General features: G+C 49.0%; 1 protein-coding gene across 2 annotated transcripts; it reads left to right on the plus strand.

Annotated features, from left to right (window-relative positions):
- Positions 1–3,940: 3,940 nt before the first annotated feature.
- STX16 (syntaxin 16) lies at positions 3,941–22,648 on the plus strand. 2 transcript variants are annotated; one of them, XM_075571335.1, is made up of 8 exons: positions 3,941–4,189; positions 8,816–8,923; positions 9,798–9,938; positions 10,863–11,025; positions 13,349–13,440; positions 15,091–15,234; positions 15,424–15,504; positions 17,605–22,648. In XM_075571335.1, exons 1-8 carry the CDS (start codon positions 4,067–4,069, stop codon positions 17,707–17,709), a joined length of 957 nt encoding a protein of 318 aa, XP_075427450.1. In that variant the 5' UTR covers positions 3,941–4,066; the 3' UTR covers positions 17,710–22,648. The 2 variants fall into 2 exon arrangements, with proteins under 2 accessions (XP_075427450.1, XP_075427451.1); XM_075571336.1 differs by having other exon boundaries at positions 3,941–4,147.
- Positions 22,649–22,842: the final 194 nt, after the last annotated feature.

The raw sequence follows: 22,842 nt of genomic DNA on the forward strand, positions 1-22,842 counted from the left end.
TAAATATATACCGCCCGCGCAGTAGCATTTAAACATACTCGGATAAGTATGGTGCGCTTACAGAGCAATGCGCTCCCGGATCCCCGGGGCGCGACGCTTGCCTTGAATAAGTGCACCTTATCGGTAAAGGCGGCGTCCTTGCGTTTGTCAGGTGTTCTCGGGAAACATCTCTCCTAAACGATCTCATGAGCGATCCACGCAATGCAGAGATGAGCCCCGTCTTTGCCTGGAGCACATTACTTAGTCTGGGTTCAAATCCTTTGCGTTCACTTGCCGCGCGCTTCCCCCTTTGCTCGCTCCACACGTCTCCAGGATTCATTATTATTTCAAACCTTCAGGAGAAAAAAAAAACCATTTCAAACTTCCCAGTAATTGGTTTGGAAACCAGTGTTTATCTAGTCTTAGCTCCCATCAAAACCAATTGATCTCGATGCAGACAGTATCCAGTTGTGTTTTCTGTGCTGGTCCCACATGGGTCTGTGTCCTTGTGTAAAGAGATTTATTAACCCACTCCTCGCTGGGGTAGAGGGACGGTGTTTAAGGGATTATGGCTTTAACGAAACCGGATCACTTTTTTTCTCACCCCGTTCTGCAGAGGAGCCATCGCAGCAACAGAAGGGCCACAAGATTGTTATAATGTAATTTACGATACATTTAAAGACTTACAAAAATATTATATGTCAACATTTTCCAGACAGCTACATCAGTACAATATATATTTACATGACCTTAACTTACGAGTGAGTTTCAGTGCGCAAATCTGCACTTAACTGCCTAGGTATGAAATTAGGACAGGGGGTTGAAGGGTCCCCCCCAAAGCCCCCGCAGGGCGCCAGTGGAAGAGCCCAGCAATAAACGGATTTACTGCTCGCCATAAACGTAAAAAAACCATATATGGTTCAGTCCATTTATAGCCGAAAACGACCTAACGGGGGGGGGGGGGGGGGGGGGTTCATTATGCTCTGATAACGGACATCGGAGCATGATTGCCACTTGGGGCAGTTAATACCAATCGAGGTGTTTCAAAGTAATGTTTTACTGCTCTCTCTCCCTGCTCCGGGAAATCCCGCGGCCCCCAAAAGCCGGTCAGGTCACTATGTCCAGAGAGGTAATACCGGTCAATACACATTCACCCCCAGAGAGGTAATACCGGTATACACATACACGCCCAGAGAGGTAATACAGGTATACACTTACACGCCCAGAGAGGTAATACCGGTATACACATACACGCCCAGAGAGGTAATACCGGTATACACATACACACCCAGAGAGGTAATACCGATATACACATACACACCCAGAGAGGTAATACCGGTATACACATACACGCCCAGAGAGGTAATACCGGTATACACATACACGCCCAGAGAGGTAATACCGGTATACACATACACGCCCAGAGAGGTAATACCGGTATATACACATACACGCCAAGAGAGGTAATACCGGTATACACATACACGCCCAGAGAGGTAATACCGGTATACACATACACGCCCAGAGAGGTAATACCGGTATACACATACACACCCAGAGAGGTAATACCGGCATACACATACACGCCCAGAGAGGTAATACCAGTATACACGCCCAGAGAGGTAATACCGGTATATACACATACATGTTCAGTATTACCTCTCATTTTTTACTGGACAGTGTCCAAGTTCAGGACAGGCCAGCTCAATACTGGACACCTGCAAACCCTACCGAGGAGTGACCATGTGACCACAACGTGCTGGATCTGAGGCACCCTGGTGTTGCGTTCCCGTCCTGCACTTAAAGTGTTCAATTGCCTTTTTTTGAGGGAGTCCACAGCCCTCACTGATTGTAGACAGTGGTTGCTGACATCTGTGTGCACTGAACGAATATTTGTGCGAGACGCTGCCCATGTTCGGATGTGCGCTTTACTCACTGGTAATGTAGATATGGATTTATATCAATACAATTCATCCACTGCCCTGTGCTGCCACCCAGAGACCAACTCCACTCACACATCATTCCACATACATCCAAGCTTCCCCCCATATGTTAAATACAATATCCACCACCCGGCATCATACACCAGGACATATTCCTGCACCAAGTCCTGGAATAAATCCTTCATTCCATTATCGCCAATCAGCAATTCTCCCCATCCAAGGGAAAGCATGGGGGGTTCTCACATTTTGTGGGTTACTAAGAACATCTCGTCTGTGCCTTTGACGTTTTGCTTTGGCCGTTTTCCACTGAGTGAGAACTGCTTTGTGAGTGAGATAACATTCACTCGGCTTTATATTAGGGAGGCTTATTGTTGTGCATTGTTAATATCCTTTACTCCTAATGCACCAGCAAGGGGGTACGTTATGAGAGTGACACTGCCTTCCGATGCATGAGGCTCAGGTCATGACTGTGTTCAGGTGAGTGAGGCTCACTTCATATGAATGTGTTCCAGTGAGTGACGCTCACTTCATATGAATGTGTTCCAGTGAGTGAGGCTCACTTCATATGAATGTGTTCCAGTGAGTGAGGCTCACTTCATATGAATGTGTTCCAGTGAGTGAGGCTCACTTCGTATGAATGTGTTCCAGTGAGTGAGGCTCACTTCGTATGAATGTGTTCCAGTGAGTGAGGCTCACTTCATATAGTGAAGACATAAATGATGTTAGGGAGACTCGCTTCATACGAATTAGGTGGCTTTTAAATGAGTGAGACTCATTATATGAGTAAGGCCGTGATTATAGTGGCAGCGACGGTACAACAAACCTCTTCTCTATGAGGGCGCCCATACAGTGCACGGCCGCACGCGCGATTCTCGGGAAGACACGTGCCGCGTGACGGCCAGATCACGTGCGCAGTTCAGCTAATGAGTGTGAATCACGGCCACCCCTCCCCGTCGCCTCGGACCTCAGTGCAGGTTTTGCGCGAGCGACAGGCGCACGCGATGTCATGCGCTCCGACGCACGCCTGACCACTATAATTGTGCCCTAAGATTGTCTTCCAATGGGCGAGACTCACTTAATGAGTTGGGCTGTCTTCCAATGAGTGAGACTCACTTAATGAATGGGACTGTCTTCCAATGAGCGAGGCTCACTCAATATGAGTGGGGCTTTCTTCCAATAAGCGAGGCTCACTCAATATGAGTGGGGCTGTCTTCCAACGAGCGAGGCTCACTCAATATGAGTGGGGATGTCGTCAAATGAGTGAGACTCAGTGAACATGAGTCAGGCTGTCTTCCAATGAGTGGGGCTCACTCAGTATGAGTGCGGCTGTCTTCCAATGAGTGAGGCTCACTTAATGAGTGGGTCTGTCTTCCAATGAGTGAGGCTCACTTAATGAGTGGGGCTGTCTTCCAATGAGTGAGGCTCACTTAATGAGTGGGGCTGTCTTCCAATGAGTGAGGCTCACTTAATGAGTGGGGCTGTCTTCCAATGAGTGAGACTCAGTGAACATGAGTCAGGCTGTATTCCAATGAGTGGGGCTCACTCAGTATGAGTGGGTCTGTCTTCCAATGAGTGAGGCTATCATCCAATGAGTGGGGCTGTCTTCCAATGAGCGAGGCTCACTCAATGAGTGGGGCTATCTTCCAATGAGTGAGACTCACTCAATGCGTGGGGCTGTCTTCCAATGAGTGAGGCTATCATCCAATGAGTGAGGCTCACTCAATGAGTGGGGCTGTCTTCCAATGAGCGAGGCTATCTTCCAATGAGTGAGACTGAGTGAATATGAGTGGGCAGTCTTCCAATGAGTAAGACTGAGTGAATACGAGTGGGGCTGTCTTCCAATGAGCGAGGCTATCTTCCAATGAGTGAGACTGAGTGAATATGAGTGGGGCTATCTTCCAATGAGTGAGGCTCACTTCGTCTAAGGCTGCCGATTAACAGCAGACGTACACGGAACGTTTGATTCCTGGCAGCCGTTTCCGCCCGGGCATGGTTTGGTGGTGCACCTGAAGCTGTGCCCACTCCTGGCGGAAGTGGCAGGCGGGCCCTGGCGGAAGTGGCAGGCGGGCCCGGGGGGCCGGTGAGAGCCCGCGGTGTGTGAGTGAGAGGCTGCCGGGCAGGGTAAGGGGGTCGCGGGCAGGAACATGGCGACCCGCCGCCTGACCGAGGCCTTTTTGCTGTTGCGGAACAATGCCGCCCAAACCCGGCACGTGCTGGCGGAGCAAGTGAGTAATTACCGCGGCGGGAGGCCCCGGAGCCGGGCTGCGGTGAGTCTGCGGCCGGGCATTGTGTGTGTGTGTGTGTGTGTGTGTGTGTGTGTGTCACTGTCACTGTGTGTGTGTGTGTGTGTCACTGTCGGTCACTGTGTCTGCCTGTGTGTGTCACTGTGTGTGTCACTGTCACTGTGTGTGTGTCACTGTCACTGTGTGTGTGTCACTGTCACTGTGTGTGTGTGTCACTGTCACTGTGTGTGTGTGTCACTGTCACTGTGTGTGTGTGTCACTGTCACTGTGTGTGTGTGTCACTGTCACTGTGTGTGTCACTGTCACTGTGTGTGTGTGTGTGTCACTGTCACTGTGTGTGTGTGTCACTGTGTGTGTGTCACTGTGTGTGTGTGTGTGTCACTGTGTGTGTCACTGTCACTGTGTGTGTGTATGTCACTGTGTGTGTGTGTGTCACTGTACACACTTTGTGTGTGTGTGTGTGTGTGTGTGTGTGTGTGTGTGTGTGTGTGTGTGTGTGTGTGTCACTGTCACTGTCACTGTGTGTGTGTGTCACTGTCACTGTGTGTGTGTGTCACTATCACTGTGTGTGTGTGTCACTGTGCGTGTCACTGTCACTTTGTGTGTGTGCGCGCAGTCATACGTACATATACCTGGGCTGCAGTGAGTCTGTGAGCCGGACATGGAAGGACTGTGTGTGTGTGTGTGTGTCTTGAAAAAGGTCCCATCGTGTGTATAGCTGGTGTGTAAAGAACAAAAGCAAGGTCAAAGTGACATTTAATGGCTGACTCTAAAAAGAGTGCAAGCTCTCAGGACCACCCTCTGTACTAATGTAATTCCAATGAGTTGCGAGCCGAATGTTTCAGTGAATCCCCCAGAATCCCCCTGCTGTTGGATGAGCCTGAACTGCATTTTCGAGCAATGTTTTCCACGGCCCTTCCTACAGCCGAGGGGTTAACATGTCGGGGTATCACAGTGTGATCATGAAAGCGCCCTAAAAAGAGGGGTTGTCACTCAATGAGCGGCCGTCTGCACGCTTTGTTGTGGTAAAAGTGTGTTTAAATAACATACTCCCCCCCCCCCCATACTGTGTAAACCATGCGTGTAGTGAGTTAAAGTAAATAAAGATGTTCCTTAAAGAAAATCTATACGTGTCCATTCTGATCTTGGCTTATTGAAGAGCTGCTCGAGGCTCGTGTCCATCACCCATTGTTGGGTTGTTGCTGGTAACCTTGTCAGAATAAGCTCATTATTCCACCTTGTGTCCTTTTGTAGAAGCTTTCAGCTTGATGACTACAAACTGAGGCATTTATGGCATTTTTGATATCGAACTACATGTAATTATGTATGATAAATCCATTAGGTTTGATGTTTAGGTGGACAATTACCTCACCTTGTCTTCATGTGTATGTACAAGGAATAATATCCCATTTAATTGGGATCAGTAGTGGGATTTGTTTTGCGTGTGTTTAATGTTGGGCCCAGTAGTGATTATCCAAACCTTTAAACCCGGCGGAGTAAAAATCCATAATGTACAATAATATATAGATTGTTGGAGAAGATCGTGAAACTCCAGGGAAATGGTTTTACATCATTAGGACTTCCCAATACGCCATGAACACGTGAGCCCAGTGTTAAACGTGTGCAGAGCATATTACAGGCGTTGGAAATTCAAACCACTTATATTTGTGTGTTTCATGGTCTCCATATCTCCGCCTGTGACGCTGTGCGTGCGGAGATAGGTACAGGTTTGTTAAGGAAGTAGTGTAGCATCTTGGTGGAGACCAGGCCTGCACAACTCCAGTCCTCGAGGGCCGCAAACAGGCCAGGTTTTCAGGTTATCCCTAATTCAGCACAGCTGGCTCAATTAGTGGCTCAGTAATTGAACCAGCTGTGCTGAAGTAGGGAAATCCTGAAAACCTGGCCTGTTTGCGGCCCTCGAGGACTGGAGTTGTGCAGGCCTGGTGTAGATACTCACCTTGAAAACCTAGCCACCCTAGAACTTCGATAACATGACCACTCTGAGGACGTTCTATTGACTAGGACAAGGTAGGATTGGTCTCTTAAGAGTAGTGGCGACTTCTGCGTACGTTGAATTTATAAACCTAGGTAAATATTCAAATCTAAGCTGGGAGCTATGCCGTCCGCACACACATTCTGTCCCACAGTGTTTTTCTTGTTAAAATCTGATGGTTTGTTGAGGAGATGTAAGGGTTTGCAGTATTAAGTGCCCGGGACGTTAAAATGGAAGCTCTCCCCAGAGCACTGGTAACATCAGATGCTAGCTCAGGAGAGGCCAACTCCAGTCCTCAAGAGCCACCAACAGGTCAGGTTTTCAGGATATCGCTACTTCATCACAGCGTGTCTGTCTTTTTTATTTTTAGCATAGTATTGTAGCTGGGGGTCTCCGGAGCTGCACCTCATTAATCTCAGCTCCGGAACCCCCTATTCTTCCCGAGATACCCACCTCCAAAGGAGGCGCCGAAATCCAAGCAAAGTTTAAAGCTCCCGCGTCACCTGGGCCAACGTGAAACCTCACCGAATGACGTCACAGCTTTTTATTGGCCCGCGGGGCGCGGGAGCTTTTAAACTTCGCCATTACGTGAACCCTGCTAGCCAAGCGGGGCGGCTACCGGCGCCCTTTACAGATGGTAAGTATCTCTGGAAGAAGGGGGTCCCTGGAGCGGGGTACAGAAGAGGGTCCCTGTTAGAGGGGTTCAGCTCTGGAGACCCCCTGCTTCAATCCTATAATAAAAAATAAAACCGTCCGCTTGGATTGCCGTTTAACATTGCGGAAAGTAAACATTTTTGTAACATTTGTAATAGATTTTGAGGAACTGGTGCTTTTTTAATTTCCTTTCTAATATTGTAAGTAAATCATCAAATGGGTCTAGCAAAATGTCCAGCAACTGTCGGATCTATCTGTTTGGGTCAGTCCTTTGTTCCTATCAATCTTTAAGGATCATGGTTTGATGAGATAAACGTGATTTAATGCTGGTTTTTCTGACCTGAATTTGCTCTGTCTGTTTCTCTTCCTCTCGCACTCTCCACCTCTCTCACACTTTGCTCTCCCCCACTGGCTGGGATCTGCTGGAACCCACACTCCAGGAACTGGATGAGGTAGAGTTGCACTCCTATTTAATCTCATATTTTCCCATCCGTCCCATGACAGTTTCCGGAGTCATTCTTTGTATTTGCTTTTATTTTCTATCGTTGTGTTTTGGTTTCATTTCACTTTGGTTTAAATCAATGAACCAGTTCAAAGCAGGGTGTGCCACCCATGACGACCCTCTCCCAGTATGCTATTATTCCCCGGATTAATAAATGTTCACAGGCTGCAAGGAGGTATCATTTACATTCCTATATGGTTTAAGAGTGCTCCAATCTCGCCTTTGTGTGTGTCTTTTGTGGGGGGGGGGGGGTTTAATGGGGGGAAAATCCTGTGCAATATTTCATTAGTCTGAGATAAGTCTGGGCTTTATATTTGACCTTCCACGACCTCTGTGTTCTGGTTTTAATATGGGTATGATTTAACATGAGCTATGTGAATTGATCAGAAGGATTGCCCATGTGTTTTGCATTCATCTTCCATGCACCGCTTGCTAAATTCTTTCCAAGCTCTTCTGGGTGAGGGCGAATGTATAATTGATGGCGGTTGCCTTTTGTGCGTTACACCTGGCAGAGTTGTCAGAAGGTCACGCAGTGGAAAAAGATGGGCAGGGCCTGAGGGGTGTTTGCTCTGCAAGTCTGTCAAGCTTCTCGTCACCGTGAAAGCAGACCCATTGTCAGGGATATGTGCACCAACCCATAGCTACAACTCCCTACTTGTGCCATTTTATCCATTGGGCGCTTGTTGCCCAGTCAACAAATCGTATCAATAGAATAAATAGGCACGCCAACATAATTAGCAAATGTGTGGGAGCGACGTGGAGAAGAGAGGCTGTAACCGCACGACCTGGGAGATCACTGGGGAGGCTTCATCCAGCAGTGGGGAGACACGGGCTGGGGAGGATGGGATGAGGGAATGTGTGGGAGCGACGTGGAGAAGAGAGGCTGTGACCGCAGGACCTGGGAGATCACTGGGGAGGCTTCAGCCAGCAGTGGGGAGACACGGGCTGGAGAGGATGGGATGAGGGAATGTGTGGGAGCGACGTGGAGAAGAGAGGCTGTAACCGCAGGACCTGGGAGATCACTGGGGAGGCTTCAGCCAGCAGTGGGGAGACACGGGCTGGAGAGGATGGGATGAGGGAATGTGTGGGAGCGACGTGGAGAAGAGAGGCTGTAACCGCAGGGCCTGGGAGATCACTGGGGAGGCTTCATCCAGCAGTGGGGAGACACTGGGTGAAGATAAGAGATCTCATCATCTTCAGCCCTTGTCAATCCACTGCTTGGTGAAGGCTCCCCAATGATCTTCAAGGGGCTATATGTATATCCTATATATAATCTCCTATGTAGAATTCTTTCACTCCATACCAACATTAGGCTCTTCTTTGGGACCCAAATGAAAAGACTTTATTGAGCGCAGAAAGTGATGGTTTGTGAACCTGGGCGAGCGTTTATTATTTTGTGTGTTGATGTTGCGTTCTGTTCGGAAACGTTTCCCATTGGTGGGGCTGTTTTATACGTGGTGTTTCATTTGCTGATTTTGCAGTGTGGTTTATATCTTTTCAGATGGAAGATGACCGCATGGCTCTGGTGTCCGGCCTTAGCTTGGATCCTGAAGCAGCCATCGGCGTGACAAAGCGCCTGCCCCCGAAATGGGTGGATGGGGTGGAGGAAGTAAGAGGCGACTTATCTGGAAATTGGCAACTGTAAACACGTTGCATGTGTTCCCCTATTAAAAAACCCCCACCCCTAACCCATGCAGGTGTAAGATAACACGCAATGCATAACTAGCATCTCTGGCGCTAAATGGTTAAAACTTGGGTTTTAAACGCCCACAGGGGGAAACCGTTGATGCCATTTCAGTCCTGCGTGTTTATCAAGAAACTGCTATTTGATCTTTTTTTATAAAAGCCAGAGTTTTGCAATTTATACCACACATCGATCTTCTGAGTTGGCTGATGTCCATGGTAGGGGGGAAAGACAACCGCACATCATCCATCAGAGATTAGTGTTATCGCTGCGTTGGGATGGTTAGGTGGGGGGGGGGGGATAGGGATTATCAGGCTGTGCTTGGATCCACAGATGTCGGTGTTCAGGTGACGTTGAGCAGATCACTTGGTCTCAATGCGCCTCAGTTTGCCAACCTGCAGTCGCGCGATCGTACTGCTCTGCTCATTTTCAGCTCGGAGACGGAGAGAGACGCTCACAATTCCAGAAGTCTAAATTCTGCCACGGGTCCTGTCCCTGTTTGTGGAAGTATAATCGTGGACACAGACAAGTGGCACTCTCGTGGTCTCGTGTCAACGATGAAGATATTTATGTGGAATAGATCCGATCTGTTCTAAATAAATATCCTCAGCCATTGCACAAGATTATGCAGTCCAGAGATCCAGACCTACTTCCACCCCAGAGGTGGCTGCACTAAGGTCTAGTGTAGGAACACATCTGCTACTCCTAGTTACAAAGCAAGCTGGCTATTGTAAGAAGCTGTAGCTAAGCCTCATTGTTCTAGTTTGATTCTTAATTGCGTCTAATATTTTATTTCTAGATCCAGTACGATGTGACGCGGATCAAACAGAAGATGAAGGAGTTGGCCAGCCTGCACGATAAGCACTTAAACCGGCCCACCCTGGACGACAGCACAGAGGAGGAGCACGCTATCGAAATAACCACACAGGAGATCACACAGGTAACGAGGAGAGCGCCGGCTCGCGGTCTCACCGCTGCATTCTGGGACATGTCGACCGGTTTCAAACATCGAGTACAGGGGCGGCCAATTACAGTCTCAAGGACCACCAACAGGTTAGGATTTCGGGATATCCCTGCTTCAGCACAGGGGATGAAGTCTTTGATTGAGACACCTGTGCTGAGGCTGAGATCCTTAAACCTGCCCTGTTGGTGGCCCTTGAGGGCTGGTGTTGGCCGCCCGTGCTCCTGTACGTATACAATGCGTGGGTATAGATGTGTCCAGTCGGTGCTTTGTAGCACGCAAACACTATCCGGCCTTACTCCCGTTATACTCATTACTTACAGCAGGGCTGCAGGTGGCATTGCTTGCTTTGTTTTATTTATTTTTATATGGGATTGAAGCAGGGGGTCTCTGGAGCTGAACCCCATTAATTTCAGCTCTGGGGACCCCCTGCGTCCAGAGATACCTCCGCAGGGGGCCCCGGTATATCTGCTGTTTAAAGCCTCATATCACGTGGGCCAATCGGAAGCCACACGGGAAGACGTCACGGGAAGACGTCACGGCTTCCTATCGGTCCGCGGGACATTTAAATGCAGCCATTTCGTTAGGCACACAGTTCCCTGACTGCAGATACCGGCGCCCCCTACGCAGGTAAGTATCTCTGGAAGCCGGGGGTCCCCGGAGCTGCAATTAACTGGGTTCAGCTCCGTAGCCCCCCTGCTTCATGTATGTATACAATGCAACCTGTAGTGCTGCTGTAAGGTGCCCTAAGCGATGGAGGAAGGGTTTGTAATGTGCATTTGGCGGGGGCGTTGTTAAAGCTTTTAGGAAGCCACGTAAAAGGATTCTTGTTACCCCCTGGAAGAGTATAGAGAGAAATAACGACGCAGTCGCCGTGCTCACCGGGAATCCGTTTCTCTCCAGATGTTCCACCGGTGCCAGCGAGCGGTGCAAGCCTTGCAGAGCCGGTCACGCGGCTGCACGGAGCAAGAGGAGCGCGTCCTGAGAAACGTGGTGTGTTCGCTGGCGCAGTCCCTGCAGGACCTCTCCATTACCTTCAGGCACACGCAGTCTGGGTATCTCAAACGTAAGCGCCTCGGGCTGGAAGGGGCCGCAGGCGGGCGCCAGTAGTTAAAGCCTTTGCCCCTCGTGCAGGAGGTCCCAGAACCGGCCCGGTTTTGCACCTTTTTCAGGACACGGACCTCTTGGGCCTGACATTTTCCTCCCACGCTAAATGTACTAGGTATAAAAATAAAGTGCAGCCTGAAACTTTGAAGGCAGATTTGCTATTTAAATAAATGAGGTTTGTTAGGAGAGTTACCATGGATGGGAAGATCAAACCGCGCTCATGCTTCCTAAAAGGGATCTTGAAGTAGATCAGCTCTCCCCTCTTGCTGCTGCTGTGATGTGTAGGCGCCCCTCCTCCACCGATAACTTTCGTAGGAAGACTCCGACGTCAGAAGATAGTAGAAAATAAACACAGAAGCGCCCCAAGGCTTAAGATAAATATATTACACATAGGGTATAATAACACAGCCTGATGAAGCACTGAATAGTGTGAAACGCGTTGCGGAGTTCACACAGTGCAAGTTGAAGTCCAGACGCTTGGCTGTACCAGTCCCAGTTCTCCCACTGAGCTTTGAGCTGTTTCTACCTGCTCGCTCGAGTGGAGCGTGAGCTGGGAAGGAAGTACACAGGCAATTGGAGGACTACTCAGACACGCTTCTGTGTTTGTTTTCTTTTGTTAGGAGCGTGCGCCGATCGGTCTGCTACGTTAGAAAAGCCATTTAATAAGTCGTTCTTTAACTAATAGCTTTTCCCTTCGTTAAATAGCGCACCCGTTCAGATTTAAGACGCTGCTGTGAGATATACTTAAACCCGCAATCCCCGTGTGTTATTTTTACATGTGAGAATCCAGGGGTCCCCCGGAGTTGAACCTCGCTCTCCGTTCTGGGGTGTCGCCCCCCCCCCCCTGGTTTCGACATGTTTACTGCTAAAGTTACCTGGTTTCAATTTCTCGCCAGGGGAAACAAAATGGCTACCAGATCTTGGGCCAATAGGAAGTCACAACATCGTGGGTTGCAGCTTCCTATTGGACAGACATTTAAATCTCTTTCCCCCCCACCCTGTACAAACCAGGAAGTAATACCGGCAGCTTCACTGGTAAGTAAGTCAGAGACCAGTGGGGTCCCCAGAGCTGAATATAGGGGCGGTTGCTGCTTGAAGGTGTTTTCATGGAATGTACTGTAGCAGATAACAAAGGATGGAGAGAAACACAGAATATTATATACAGTGCGAGTAAGAGGGATATCGGGTTACAGTGGCAGTTGGGAGGAAGTGGGACATTAAGACAAGGTGGATGCTGAAAATGAATTGGATGCATAAAAGGTCTCTCTCTCTCTCTCTCTCTCTGTCTCGAGAGAGAGACAGAGAGAGAGAGACAGAGAGAGAGACACAGAGAGAGAGACACAGAGAGAGAGACACAGAGAGAGAGAGACAGAGAGAGAGACAGAGAGAGAGACACAGAGAGAGAGACACAGAGAGAGAGACACAGAGAGAGAGACACAGAGAGAGAGACAGAGAGAGAGACAGAGAGAGAGACAGAGAGAGAGACAGAGACAGAGACAGAGACACACAGAACGGACAATACTTATATACTGTCGATCTACGTCATAGTTTGCTTGTTTGCTGCAATCTGGCAATACATCCATATTGCCTATACTGTAACAGGCAAACTTTTGCTCAAATCCAGCAATATATTTCTACATTCTGGCGAATATTTGCCGGCTTCTGCCAGAGAACGTAGTGACCTTTAGCACTAAACATGCATCTAACGTGCCATGTTTTTTTCTTATTGTGGTTACCGTTTCCCTGAAGCTATATACTTCCTGCCTGATAAGCTTCAGTACCAGCTGTTCTTAGGCCGCGATTATAGTGGCGGCGCGTGTGCGTGCGACGCCGCTCGCCACCGGAACAAATTAGTGCAGACCAATGAAGGCGCGCTACGGAGCGACAGATAAGAGGAGACAACTGAAATTGTTTTTGCAGCCGCGTCATGTGAGCGGTTCAGCCAATGAGGGTGAACCGCTCACGTGACATCACAGCCACGCCTCCCAATCGCCTTCAGCCTGGTTTGTTTCGCGCGCACGCCTCCATTATAATCGCGGCTTTAGACATATTGCGGTTTCTCACCCAAGACTAAAAGATAAAAGTGAATATCAAAATAAATATAATTGTTCAATAGATGAACTAATACAGCTGATCATATGAAATATAAAGATTATCTGCCCATTACAGTATAATATATTTATCTATGTACCAGGAGTAATGCGTGTAGCACGTATGAACACAATGACTGCACTAGGTGAGGATGCTTTGTAGCACTAAGCTAACACGCCTCTGACGCGCAGGGATGAAGAACCGGGAGGAGAGATCGCAGCACTTCTTTGACACGTCGGTTCCTCTCATGGACGATGGCGAGGACACGACTCTCTACGACCGGGTGAGTTGTTCCACGTGGTTGGAAGAACTTTGTGCGCGTGTCACCGCCGCGCATTACACACACAGCGCTATCGCTGGGCTCTGCTAAGAAAGGGGTCAAAGAGAAACATTTTTCCGAGAGGGACTGCCTGATTGTAGACACGGAACGGAAATCACACTGCTTCAGCGGAGGGATGAAACTTAACATCGGAGCAGTAGTTTCTGCCGGGATCAGCATGAGAAATGCCACATTGATTTCTGCGAGCAGCCTTCGGAGCGGGGAATTCCGGGGGTTGTAATGAACGCTTTGTTTGCTTCACTGCAGCGCAAACGCTGCTCTACCCCGAAAGGTCACGTCTCTAATCGGTGGCCTTTTAGTGGGTGTAAAAGGAAACTCATCTCGGAGGGTTCCCAGGACTCGCTGTGCTTCAAATAGTGTTCAAGCATTGCACCTAAACCAGTGGCGTCAAAGTCCGTCCTCAAGGGCCACCAACAGGCCAAGTTTTTTGGATATCCCAGCTTCAGCACAGGTGGCTCAGTGGAAGACTGAGGTTGGTGGCCCTTGACCTGTGCAGAAGCAAGGATATCCATAAAACCTGGCCTGTTGGTGAGGATTGAGTTTGACAACCCTGACCTGAAAAATGGCAAATGAATATTTCTAGTTGACACAGATTGAAGGGCCCTTCTCGTGTATCTGTTTGCACTCATTTGTCCTTATTTGGCATGTCATTCTGATTCTGCAAGTTACAGCATTCTGTCTCCCCCCCCCCCCCCCCCCATTGCGCCGCGCTTCGGAGCACGATGACGCATTAATGATCACTTTCATACGGCTTTTCTGCAAATTCTGAAAGTTATTCTGCACAATCCCTAATTACAGTTACCCCTGCCCCCTCCGGAACCTGCCAGCCGCTCCGAAATCCGGTACCTCCTGCCACAAAGAGCCTCGCCAAATCAGAACCCTTTCCCCTCACTGCCCCTTACCTGTGGGACCCCCTCACACTGCGCACACTCGCGCACCTTCTCTCCCACCTTCAAGACTAACACGAACATCTCTTAAATTAAGCATTTCATTAACTTTGGCTCATGGCTCCCCCAAGCACCGCCATTTTCTGCACTTACCCACCCACCATCAAGGCCAGGCACTGCCATCTACTGCACTTACCCAACCACCGTCAAGGCCAGGCACTGACATCGACTGCACTTACCCACCCACCATCAAGGCCAGGCACTGACATCTACTGCACTTACCCACCCACCATCAAGGCCAGGCACTGACATCTACTGCACTTACCCACCCACCATCAAGGCCAGGCCCTGCCATCTACTGCACTTATTCCCTCACCTGCTGTCTCTGTAACTCTCCCAACATACCACTTAGAGTGTAAGCTCTCCGGGGCAGGGATTTCCTTTCCTATTGTCTCATCTTCTTGTACTATGATTCCCTGTACTGTATCGCCTCTTGTAAAGCGCAGAGTACACCTGTGGGCACTATACAAATAAACATACGGGACCGTGTCCTCTTCAGATTGCCATCTGTGCGTGGCTACCTGGGCTTACAAACAGGACGGAGCTCTGAGTCTTTGGTCCCCATACATTTACTGTGGGCGAGTTTTTTCCCCTCTGGTTTTATTAGTGGAAACGCTGTAGCGCTGATTCTGTCTCGCCCCTGCAGGGTTTCACCGACGACCAGCTCGTCCTCGTTCAGCAGAACACGCTGATGGTGGAAGAACGAGAGCGCGAGATCCGACAGATTGTTCAGTCTATTTCGGACCTGAACGAGGTCTTCCGAGACCTGGCGGGCATGGTGGTAGAGCAGGTAAAGGACGCGCCATCATGCGCACTCTTTCATCTTCCATTTAATAACGGGCTGCTTCCCGCCCACGTTACGGCCCCCCCCCTACGAGTACGGTTTGTCCTTTTTCTAGGATCGGTTCACGGCTGATTTGCAGAAAAGTTCCAGTAAATTTTCTTGAAAGTAATTGTAACTTTATTTTTATTTTTTAAGGGTACCGTTTTGGACAGAATTGACTATAATGTGGAACAGTCCTGCGTCAAAACAGAGGAAGGGTTGAAACAGTTACAAAAGGTAAGTCGACAATAAAAGTGCAATCCTACGTGGTCGGCCAGCGAATTTCTTAGGAGCCGCTGAGTGGGGGAGCGTGTGTCAATCACGTGTTTTTTTTTTCCTCTTATCCCTCCCCCCTCACACCTTCTCCCCCCACACCCCCGTCCTTATCCGAGAGTCAATAAAGATGGGGGCGCCCCAAATATATGATGGGGTTTTTTTGTGTGTTAAGTCCCCCACATAAATCCTAGGTTTCCATGTGCGCTCATTTGCATGCCATTACCCCAAATCCCTGGCTGCAGTGGAAGACGTGTATGCTAAGGGATAATGGGGAAGTGCAGGGTTGCAGACCTGCCTGAGACGTGTTCACCACGTGGTATATTTATTTGTGGTAAAGCTACCCCCCCTTCTCCTTCCCCCCCCCCCCCGAGCACATTGCAGGTTTAATCTCCCAGACACTTCATGTTTGAAAATCCTTTTTACCCCCTGAATGGAGCTTCAGATTTTAAAACTAAAGGGGCAGGAAAGGCGTCAGAAGAGATTTCTTAAAGGAAATGTGGCGGGTAACTGGAGCTGCCCCCACCCTTTCCGAAATAATCCACGAGGGTTTGCAGGAATGATGCTTGGTGCTGAACACCATAATACTGCAGATTCCTTGCCTTGGCCCCTGATATAGGGCTGCTCGGTTTGCGGTATTGAACCGGACTGTCCTGTATTTAAACACTGTCTAGTAAAAAATGAGAGGTAATACCAGACATGTATGTGTTTAACAGTATTACCTCTCTGGGCGTGTATGTGTATACCGGTATTACTTCTCTGAGCATGTATGTGTATTACCTCTCTGGGCATGTATGTGTATTACCTCTCTGGGCATGTATGTGTATTACCTCTCTGGGCATGTATGTGTATTACCTCTCTGGGCGTTTGTGTATACCGGTATTACCTCTCTGGGCGTGTATGTGTATGCCGGTATTACCTCTCTGGGTGTGTATGTGTATACCGGTATTACCTCTCTGGGTGTGTGTGTATACCGGTATTACCTCTCTGGGCGTGTATGTGTATACCGGTATTACCTCTCTGGGCGTGTATGTGTATATCGGTATTACCTCTCTGGGCGTGTATGTGTATACCGGTATTACCTCTCTGGGCGTGTATGTGTATATCGGTATTACCTCTCTGGGCGTGTATGTGTATACCGGTATTACCTCTCTGGGCGTGAATGTATATACCGGTATTATCTCTCTGGGCGTGTATGTGTATACCGGTATTACCTCTCTGGGAGTGTTTGTGTATACCGGTATTACCTCTCTGCGCGTGTACGTGTATACCGGTATTACCTCTCTGGGCGTGCATGTGTATACCGGTATTACCTCTCTGGGCGTGCATGTGTATACCGGTATTACCACTCTGGGTGTGTATGTGTATACCGGTATTACCTCTCTGGGTGTGTATGTGTATACCGGTATTACCTCTCTGCGCGTGTACGTGTATACCGGTATTACCTCTCTGGGCGTGCATGTGTATACCGGTATTACCTCTCTGGGCGTGCATGTGTATACCGGTATTACCTCTCTGCGCGCGTGTGTGTATACCGGTATTACCTCTCTGCGCGCGTGTGTGTATACCGGTATTACCTCTCTGCGCGCGTGTGTGTATACCGGTATTACCTCTCTGGGCGTGCGTGTGTATACTGGTATTACTTCTCTGGGCGTGTATGTGTATACCTGTATTACCTCTCTGTGCGTGTATGTGTATACCGGTATTACCTCTCTGTACATGTATGTGTATACCGGTATTACCTCTCTGGGCGTGTATGTGTATACCGGTATTACCTCTCTGGACATAGTGACTTGGGAGGCCGCGGGATATTCCAGAGCAGGGAGAGAGCTGGGCTGTTGCTAGGGGGCTGGGCAACTTCCTCCATTCTGATTGGTTGCAGCAGCCAATCAGGAGGAGTTGTCAGGAGCCAAGGCGAGGAGGAAACAGCATGGAGCAGTGAGAGGTGTGTGTCTGTCTCGAGCGTGTCGTACCTTTCACCATTGTGTCCAGTATTTTTGGTGATGCTGCCTGGCGACCCTACCCTGATATGCAACCAATCTCTTCCCGTCTCTTGTTTTGCAGGCAGAACAGTATCAAAAGAAAAATCGCAAGATGCTGGTCATTTTAATTTTATTTATCCTCGTGCTCGTCCTTATTGTCGTCCTGATCGGTGTAAAGTCTAAATAACTCGTTTTTTTAATTTTATTTTTTAATTATTTTTTTTTGGGGGGGGAGACTTGCTGTGAATGTATTTTTTTTTGTCCTGCGTATAATGGGGAGGTGCATCTGCAAGACCATTTGTGAGGTAAACCCATTTCTTGCCTGAGGGACCAATCTATAATTCAGGATTCCGGTTGTGACGGGGCGAGCAGCGGCGACTGCTCTTTGCGCGCCGAATAATGGGGAAATGAAGCTTGATTTCCTATTAAATCCCACGTCTTGTAGCAGCCACAGGTAGGGAAGACACGAGAGGAGTCCAGAAACGTAAAAAACGCAGCAGCGATGATTGGTAATGAGGCCATTTCCCCCCTCATCGCTATCATGGATAAATACAGATATTTCAATAATCTGAACTGGAAAAATCAACGTCGAAAACCGTAATCCCGATATGAAACAAGCACAGCAATGCTTTGTTAGCGTGCACCCAGCAGTGACAGGGTTAAAGGCACACAGATTCAAATCAACGCTATCATGTTTTAGAACAGGGGGAATTCTCCAGTACTCAAGCCCCCCTCCAACAGGTCAGGTGTGCCTGCTTCAGCACAGGTGGCTCAATCAGTGGCTGTGCTTAAGCAGGGATATCTTGAATACCTGGCCTGTTGGTGGCCCTTGAGGACTGCAGTAGGCCCCTCCTGTTTTCGTTCTTCTATTTTGCAGTTAACACTAAATGTAAAAATGACTTCAGACGCATTATGGTCAAAAGAGCACAATATGGACCAAAAACAGACTGAGACTTTATTAGACAGTTTCTCTCTTCTCTCTCTTCTCTCTCTTCTCTCTCTCTCTGTGTGTGGGAGGGGGAAGAAAGCATAGGTAATTTTAAATATATCGACTTCTCTCCCCCGCTGACAAACTCTAAGCCCCAAGAAGCAGGAGTGGCTTCATACACCTGTAGTACATCACTTCTAACACTAGCACTTTATATGGCGGCGTTTTGGGGCGAGGTGACTGGACTGCTGTATATCGTAACAAACTGTCCTTATATAGCAGCAATCCCTCATTACTAGTTTTTCTTACTCTAAACCAGGGGGGTTCGTGGTAACTGAACCCCTCTATTCTTAACCTCCAGTTTTTGCAAATTCTTATAACTTTTTAATTGCCGGGGTTTTCTCCCACTTGGGAACTAAAAATGGCCACCAAACCGGCCTTGGACCCGACGGCCAATGGGAAGCGGCAACGTCATCAATCAGACCAGGCGGGCGAAAACTTTCATGTACTCCTCTCTTCTCCCCCCCTCCCCCCTTTACCTTTTCTCCAGCGTTTCTGACATCACGTGACCCCGCTGCGTCATTTGATGTCGCGTTGCCATGGCGACGCGTCACCATAAGCCGCCGGAGAGCAGGGAAGCGACTGTACAGAGGCCTCACACGGTCCCCCCGGCATTTAATTTAAATGTTGTGGAGTAGCGCGCGGGGCCTCTGTAAGCGCCAAGCGCCCCCACCCCAGTTTGCAAACCTGCGTCAGATGTTCGCAGCATATCCATGAAGAACACTGGCAACTAAACAGCAAGGACCTGAGGGGGGGCGGGGGTCTCCATACCTAAAATTATCCCCCGGGGAGCCTGGTTTGAATGTTGTGCATAAATCTATTTGTAAAAGAGGGGGGAGAGGGGGTTGCTGCTTCTAAGTGTGTTTCCACCAGCGCTGAGGCATTGGCGCGGGGGGGGGGGGTGCTCAATTTCAGTCCCCAAGCCGCCCGCCCCCCCAAACAGGTCAGCTTTTAAGAATATCTCCGCTTCAGCAAAGGTGCCTGAATCAGTCCTTTTTTATTTATTTATGCTAATCTCATTGTTTTTTGTTTTTAATATGGTGAAATATCACCCGTCAAATACTTTTGGGGAGGCTTAAAAATGGCCGCCTGGTGGCTCCTCGCGGCCTCTTCACTGCAGCATTGGAATCCGTGCGGCGTGATATAACGCCAGCCTCGTATGAAAGCACTTTGCGATTCCCTGGCGTACGCTTCCAGCTAAGTGTGCAAGCTGTGAAAACCTCACGTTTTAAAACATTGGAAGGATGAGTAGGGTTTCACCGCACATCCATTTTTTTTTATTTTTAATGGCCTCTTTCTTTCAAGCCGCTGGGTTTGGGATTGAGCGATCGGCCATCTTTCCTAAGCCGGTCACCTCCTGTGTAAAAAAAAAAGTGGCTAAAATGTGGATGCATCAATACGAAAGGCTGCGAGTTTATTAATGAATACTGTAATATAAAGAGGATTTATATATCGCTGTATCATGAGGTGAAAGGGTTAAGCAAAGAAATCCATGCGCTTTACCCAGTTTTTTGGTTTTTTTTTATACAGGATTGAAGCAGGGGGTGTCCGGGGCTGAACCCCATTCATTTCAGCCCCAGGGACACCCTGCTTCTGTAGTTACTTACCTCCTGTAGTAGGTGCCGGGAGCCGCTCGCGTTGTGGCGTATTTCCAAAGCTCCGGCGCCCTGCGGGCCAATAGGAAGCCGTGACGTCACCCGGTGCGGCTTCCTATTGGCCCATGTGACGCGGGGGCTTTACACTGCAGAGATACCAGCACCCCCTTTTTGGCGGTAAGATCTCCTGAAGCAGGGGGTCCCCGGAGCTGAAATTAATGGGAGACCCCCTGCTTCAATATATGGAGGGGAAAGAGTTAGACCGCCTGCGCTCATTCGTTTGAACGGGAGTAAAGGCGTGCGCCAGCTTGCGGCTCTGGTCTAAGGGTTTGGTAATTGGGTTATGCCGAATCACCTGTTGATTAAAAAACTTTCTCCCGGGGTTCCCCATTTTTCACTGCTGACGATCATGAACGTAAAGCTTTACCGTGACATGGACGTGTGACTTTGTCCAGATGTTTGCCGTGATAACCGGCTGCATCGTATCAAAGGGAAACCGGGGGTGGTGGTCAGCCTGTTCCTGCTGGTGACACTTTCCATGAAAGGTGTGCCGGAGGTTGTGTGTGTATATATGTAATGTATAAGATTGTAAGTACGACAGAGGACATTATTTGAACGAGACTATCCGTCACCACCTGACTCCTCATCTTGGAATCCACCTGCTACTTGCTTTCTCCGACGCCTGCGCGGTGACGTGTACATTCGGGAAAAGCCTTGTTTTCTTAAGATCCTCCGGCAAGAGGATCCATTTTTCTGTACATGCCGTTTTTGCTTGACGTGTTTTGGGACAATTTATCAACGGCGCTGGAACTGATGTTCACGTGTCGCTGCCCGGCATCTTTTCATTAACCCCTTGAGTACCAGAAGGGTTTGCCGCACGTATTGCTGGCTGCGCAGGGTTTAAGTCAAGGTTGGCCAACACCAGTCCTCAACGGTCACGGACAGGCCAGGTTCAGGATACCCCTGCTTCAGCACAGGCGGCTCAATTAGGAGCTTGGTCATTATGACGGAGCCACCTGCGCTGAAGCAGGGGTATCCTGAACCTGGCCTGCTGCTCTCCCTTGAGGAATGGAGTTTGCCACTCCGGGTTTAAGTAGTATATGAAGTACCAACGTTTTCAGTCTCGACGGGCTCATGAAATTGCTTCTTCTTGTGTTTTTTCCGTTACAGAGGACAGTTAGGGCCATGCACAAACTTACAGCGGCTGCTTGCAAAACATGGCGGGGAATGTCCAGTTATTGCGGCTTACTTCAAACGAGCCGCAAGATGTTCTGCTGCTGCTCTTCTCCTGTTGTGTATAACAGTTCAGTACATAGCAAGAAAGCATTAGAAATAGGACTTTGGACAGCAAGCAGAAAGGCTTCTTGTGTGGATGTTCCATTAAAAACCTTACTCCGTATCCTCCCAGGTGGCAGTCCAGACTGGTTTTCGACCAAAAAGCCTTATTAGAATAATGGGGATTTGTTGACCGAAAGCCTCTTCAGACTGTATGGAATTACCCCCTAAATAATATTTCTCTCTTTTTTTAAATTTTTATTTGAGTACAGGTAACTGGAGGTTAGCGCCTTAGCCTGTACATCAAAGTGTAACAAAGCATGAACAATGCAGCAATCCCACAATCCCATGCTGTGTGTAGGAGAAGAAAGCTCTATCTATATACAGTACTCTGCAGGGATTTATAGATCCGCGGTGGGGAGGATTCCATGTCTCTGGGAAATGGTTTCATTCAACCAGGAGTGGCCAGCTCTAGTCATCAAGGGCCACTAACAGGTCAGGTTTTAAGGATATCCCTGCTTCAGCCCAGGTGGCCCTGCTTCAGCCCAGGTGGCTCAATGAGTCCTTGCTTCAGCACAGGTGGCTCAGTCAGAGCCACCTGTGCTGAAGCTGGCATATCCTGAAAACGTGACCTTTTGGGTGGCCCTTCAGGACTGGAGTTGGCCTCCCCTGAATTATACTAAGGCCGCGGTGTCGGCGCTGCACGCACGCCTGCCAGGCTGGAGGCGCGTGCAGCTGTGATCCCCGACCTGCGGTGAGCTGCAGGGGGAAAGATGGGCGTGGTGGCGGCGTGGCCCTGTCACCCAGCGGGTTCGCCCTCATTGGCCGCCGGGGGGCGTGGCCAGCGCTGCGTCGCAAGTCCTGAACACAGTTTTCCTGTCTTCAGACAAATCTGCTCGCGCAACGCGAAGGCAGGTCGTGGGCCCGGCCCCATTGAGGGGCGGTTCTTGTCCCTGCAGCGCCCGCCATAGCGTGCGCTGCAGCAGGCACCGGGGACCCAGCCTCACGCTTGTGAGGTCATAAACACTGCTTTGCGGTGGAGATGGCTTTCCAATGTAATAATGCAGCCGTCCATTCTGTCGTGTGTGGTGTCTCTTCATTTGGCGTTCCTGGAGGGGACGCGAGAATCGAACTCTTTTTATGATTATTCTGTACTGTAAAATAAGGGGTCTTGGGTGGGCACATCTGTGAATATTTTCTCTCACGACACTTTGTTGCTGTGTTATGTTTTTAATGTATGATGATGATGAGTAAACGTGTAACGAAGATTTGCCATGTCAGTGTTTTTATTGCTCTTAATGCCTTTTTTTTTGTCTCGTATCACTGCCTGTTTTTTCTAAAGCATGACTGCAGCAGGGGGATTTCAATGGGTGCGGATTTAGAATTATCTATGACCTTTTTGGAATTTGTCATTGCTGATTTTCCAATCTCATATATATGGTAGATATTTAAGGGGAAATTC

This window comes from Ascaphus truei, chromosome 15, assembly GCF_040206685.1.
Source record: "Ascaphus truei isolate aAscTru1 chromosome 15, aAscTru1.hap1, whole genome shotgun sequence".
NCBI classification, from domain to species: domain Eukaryota; kingdom Metazoa; phylum Chordata; class Amphibia; order Anura; family Ascaphidae; genus Ascaphus; species Ascaphus truei.

Coding starts and splice junctions, on each gene's coding strand:
- STX16 (XM_075571335.1), top strand. CDS start 4,067: ATGGCGACCCGCCGCCTGACCGAGGCCTTTTTGCTGTTGCGGAACAAT. Junction 13,441..15,090: donor ACACGACTCTCTACGACCGG/GTGAGTTGTTCC, acceptor TCGCCCCTGCAG/GGTTTCACCGACGACCAGCT. Junction 15,235..15,423: donor CGGGCATGGTGGTAGAGCAG/GTAAAGGACGCG, acceptor TTATTTTTTAAG/GGTACCGTTTTGGACAGAAT.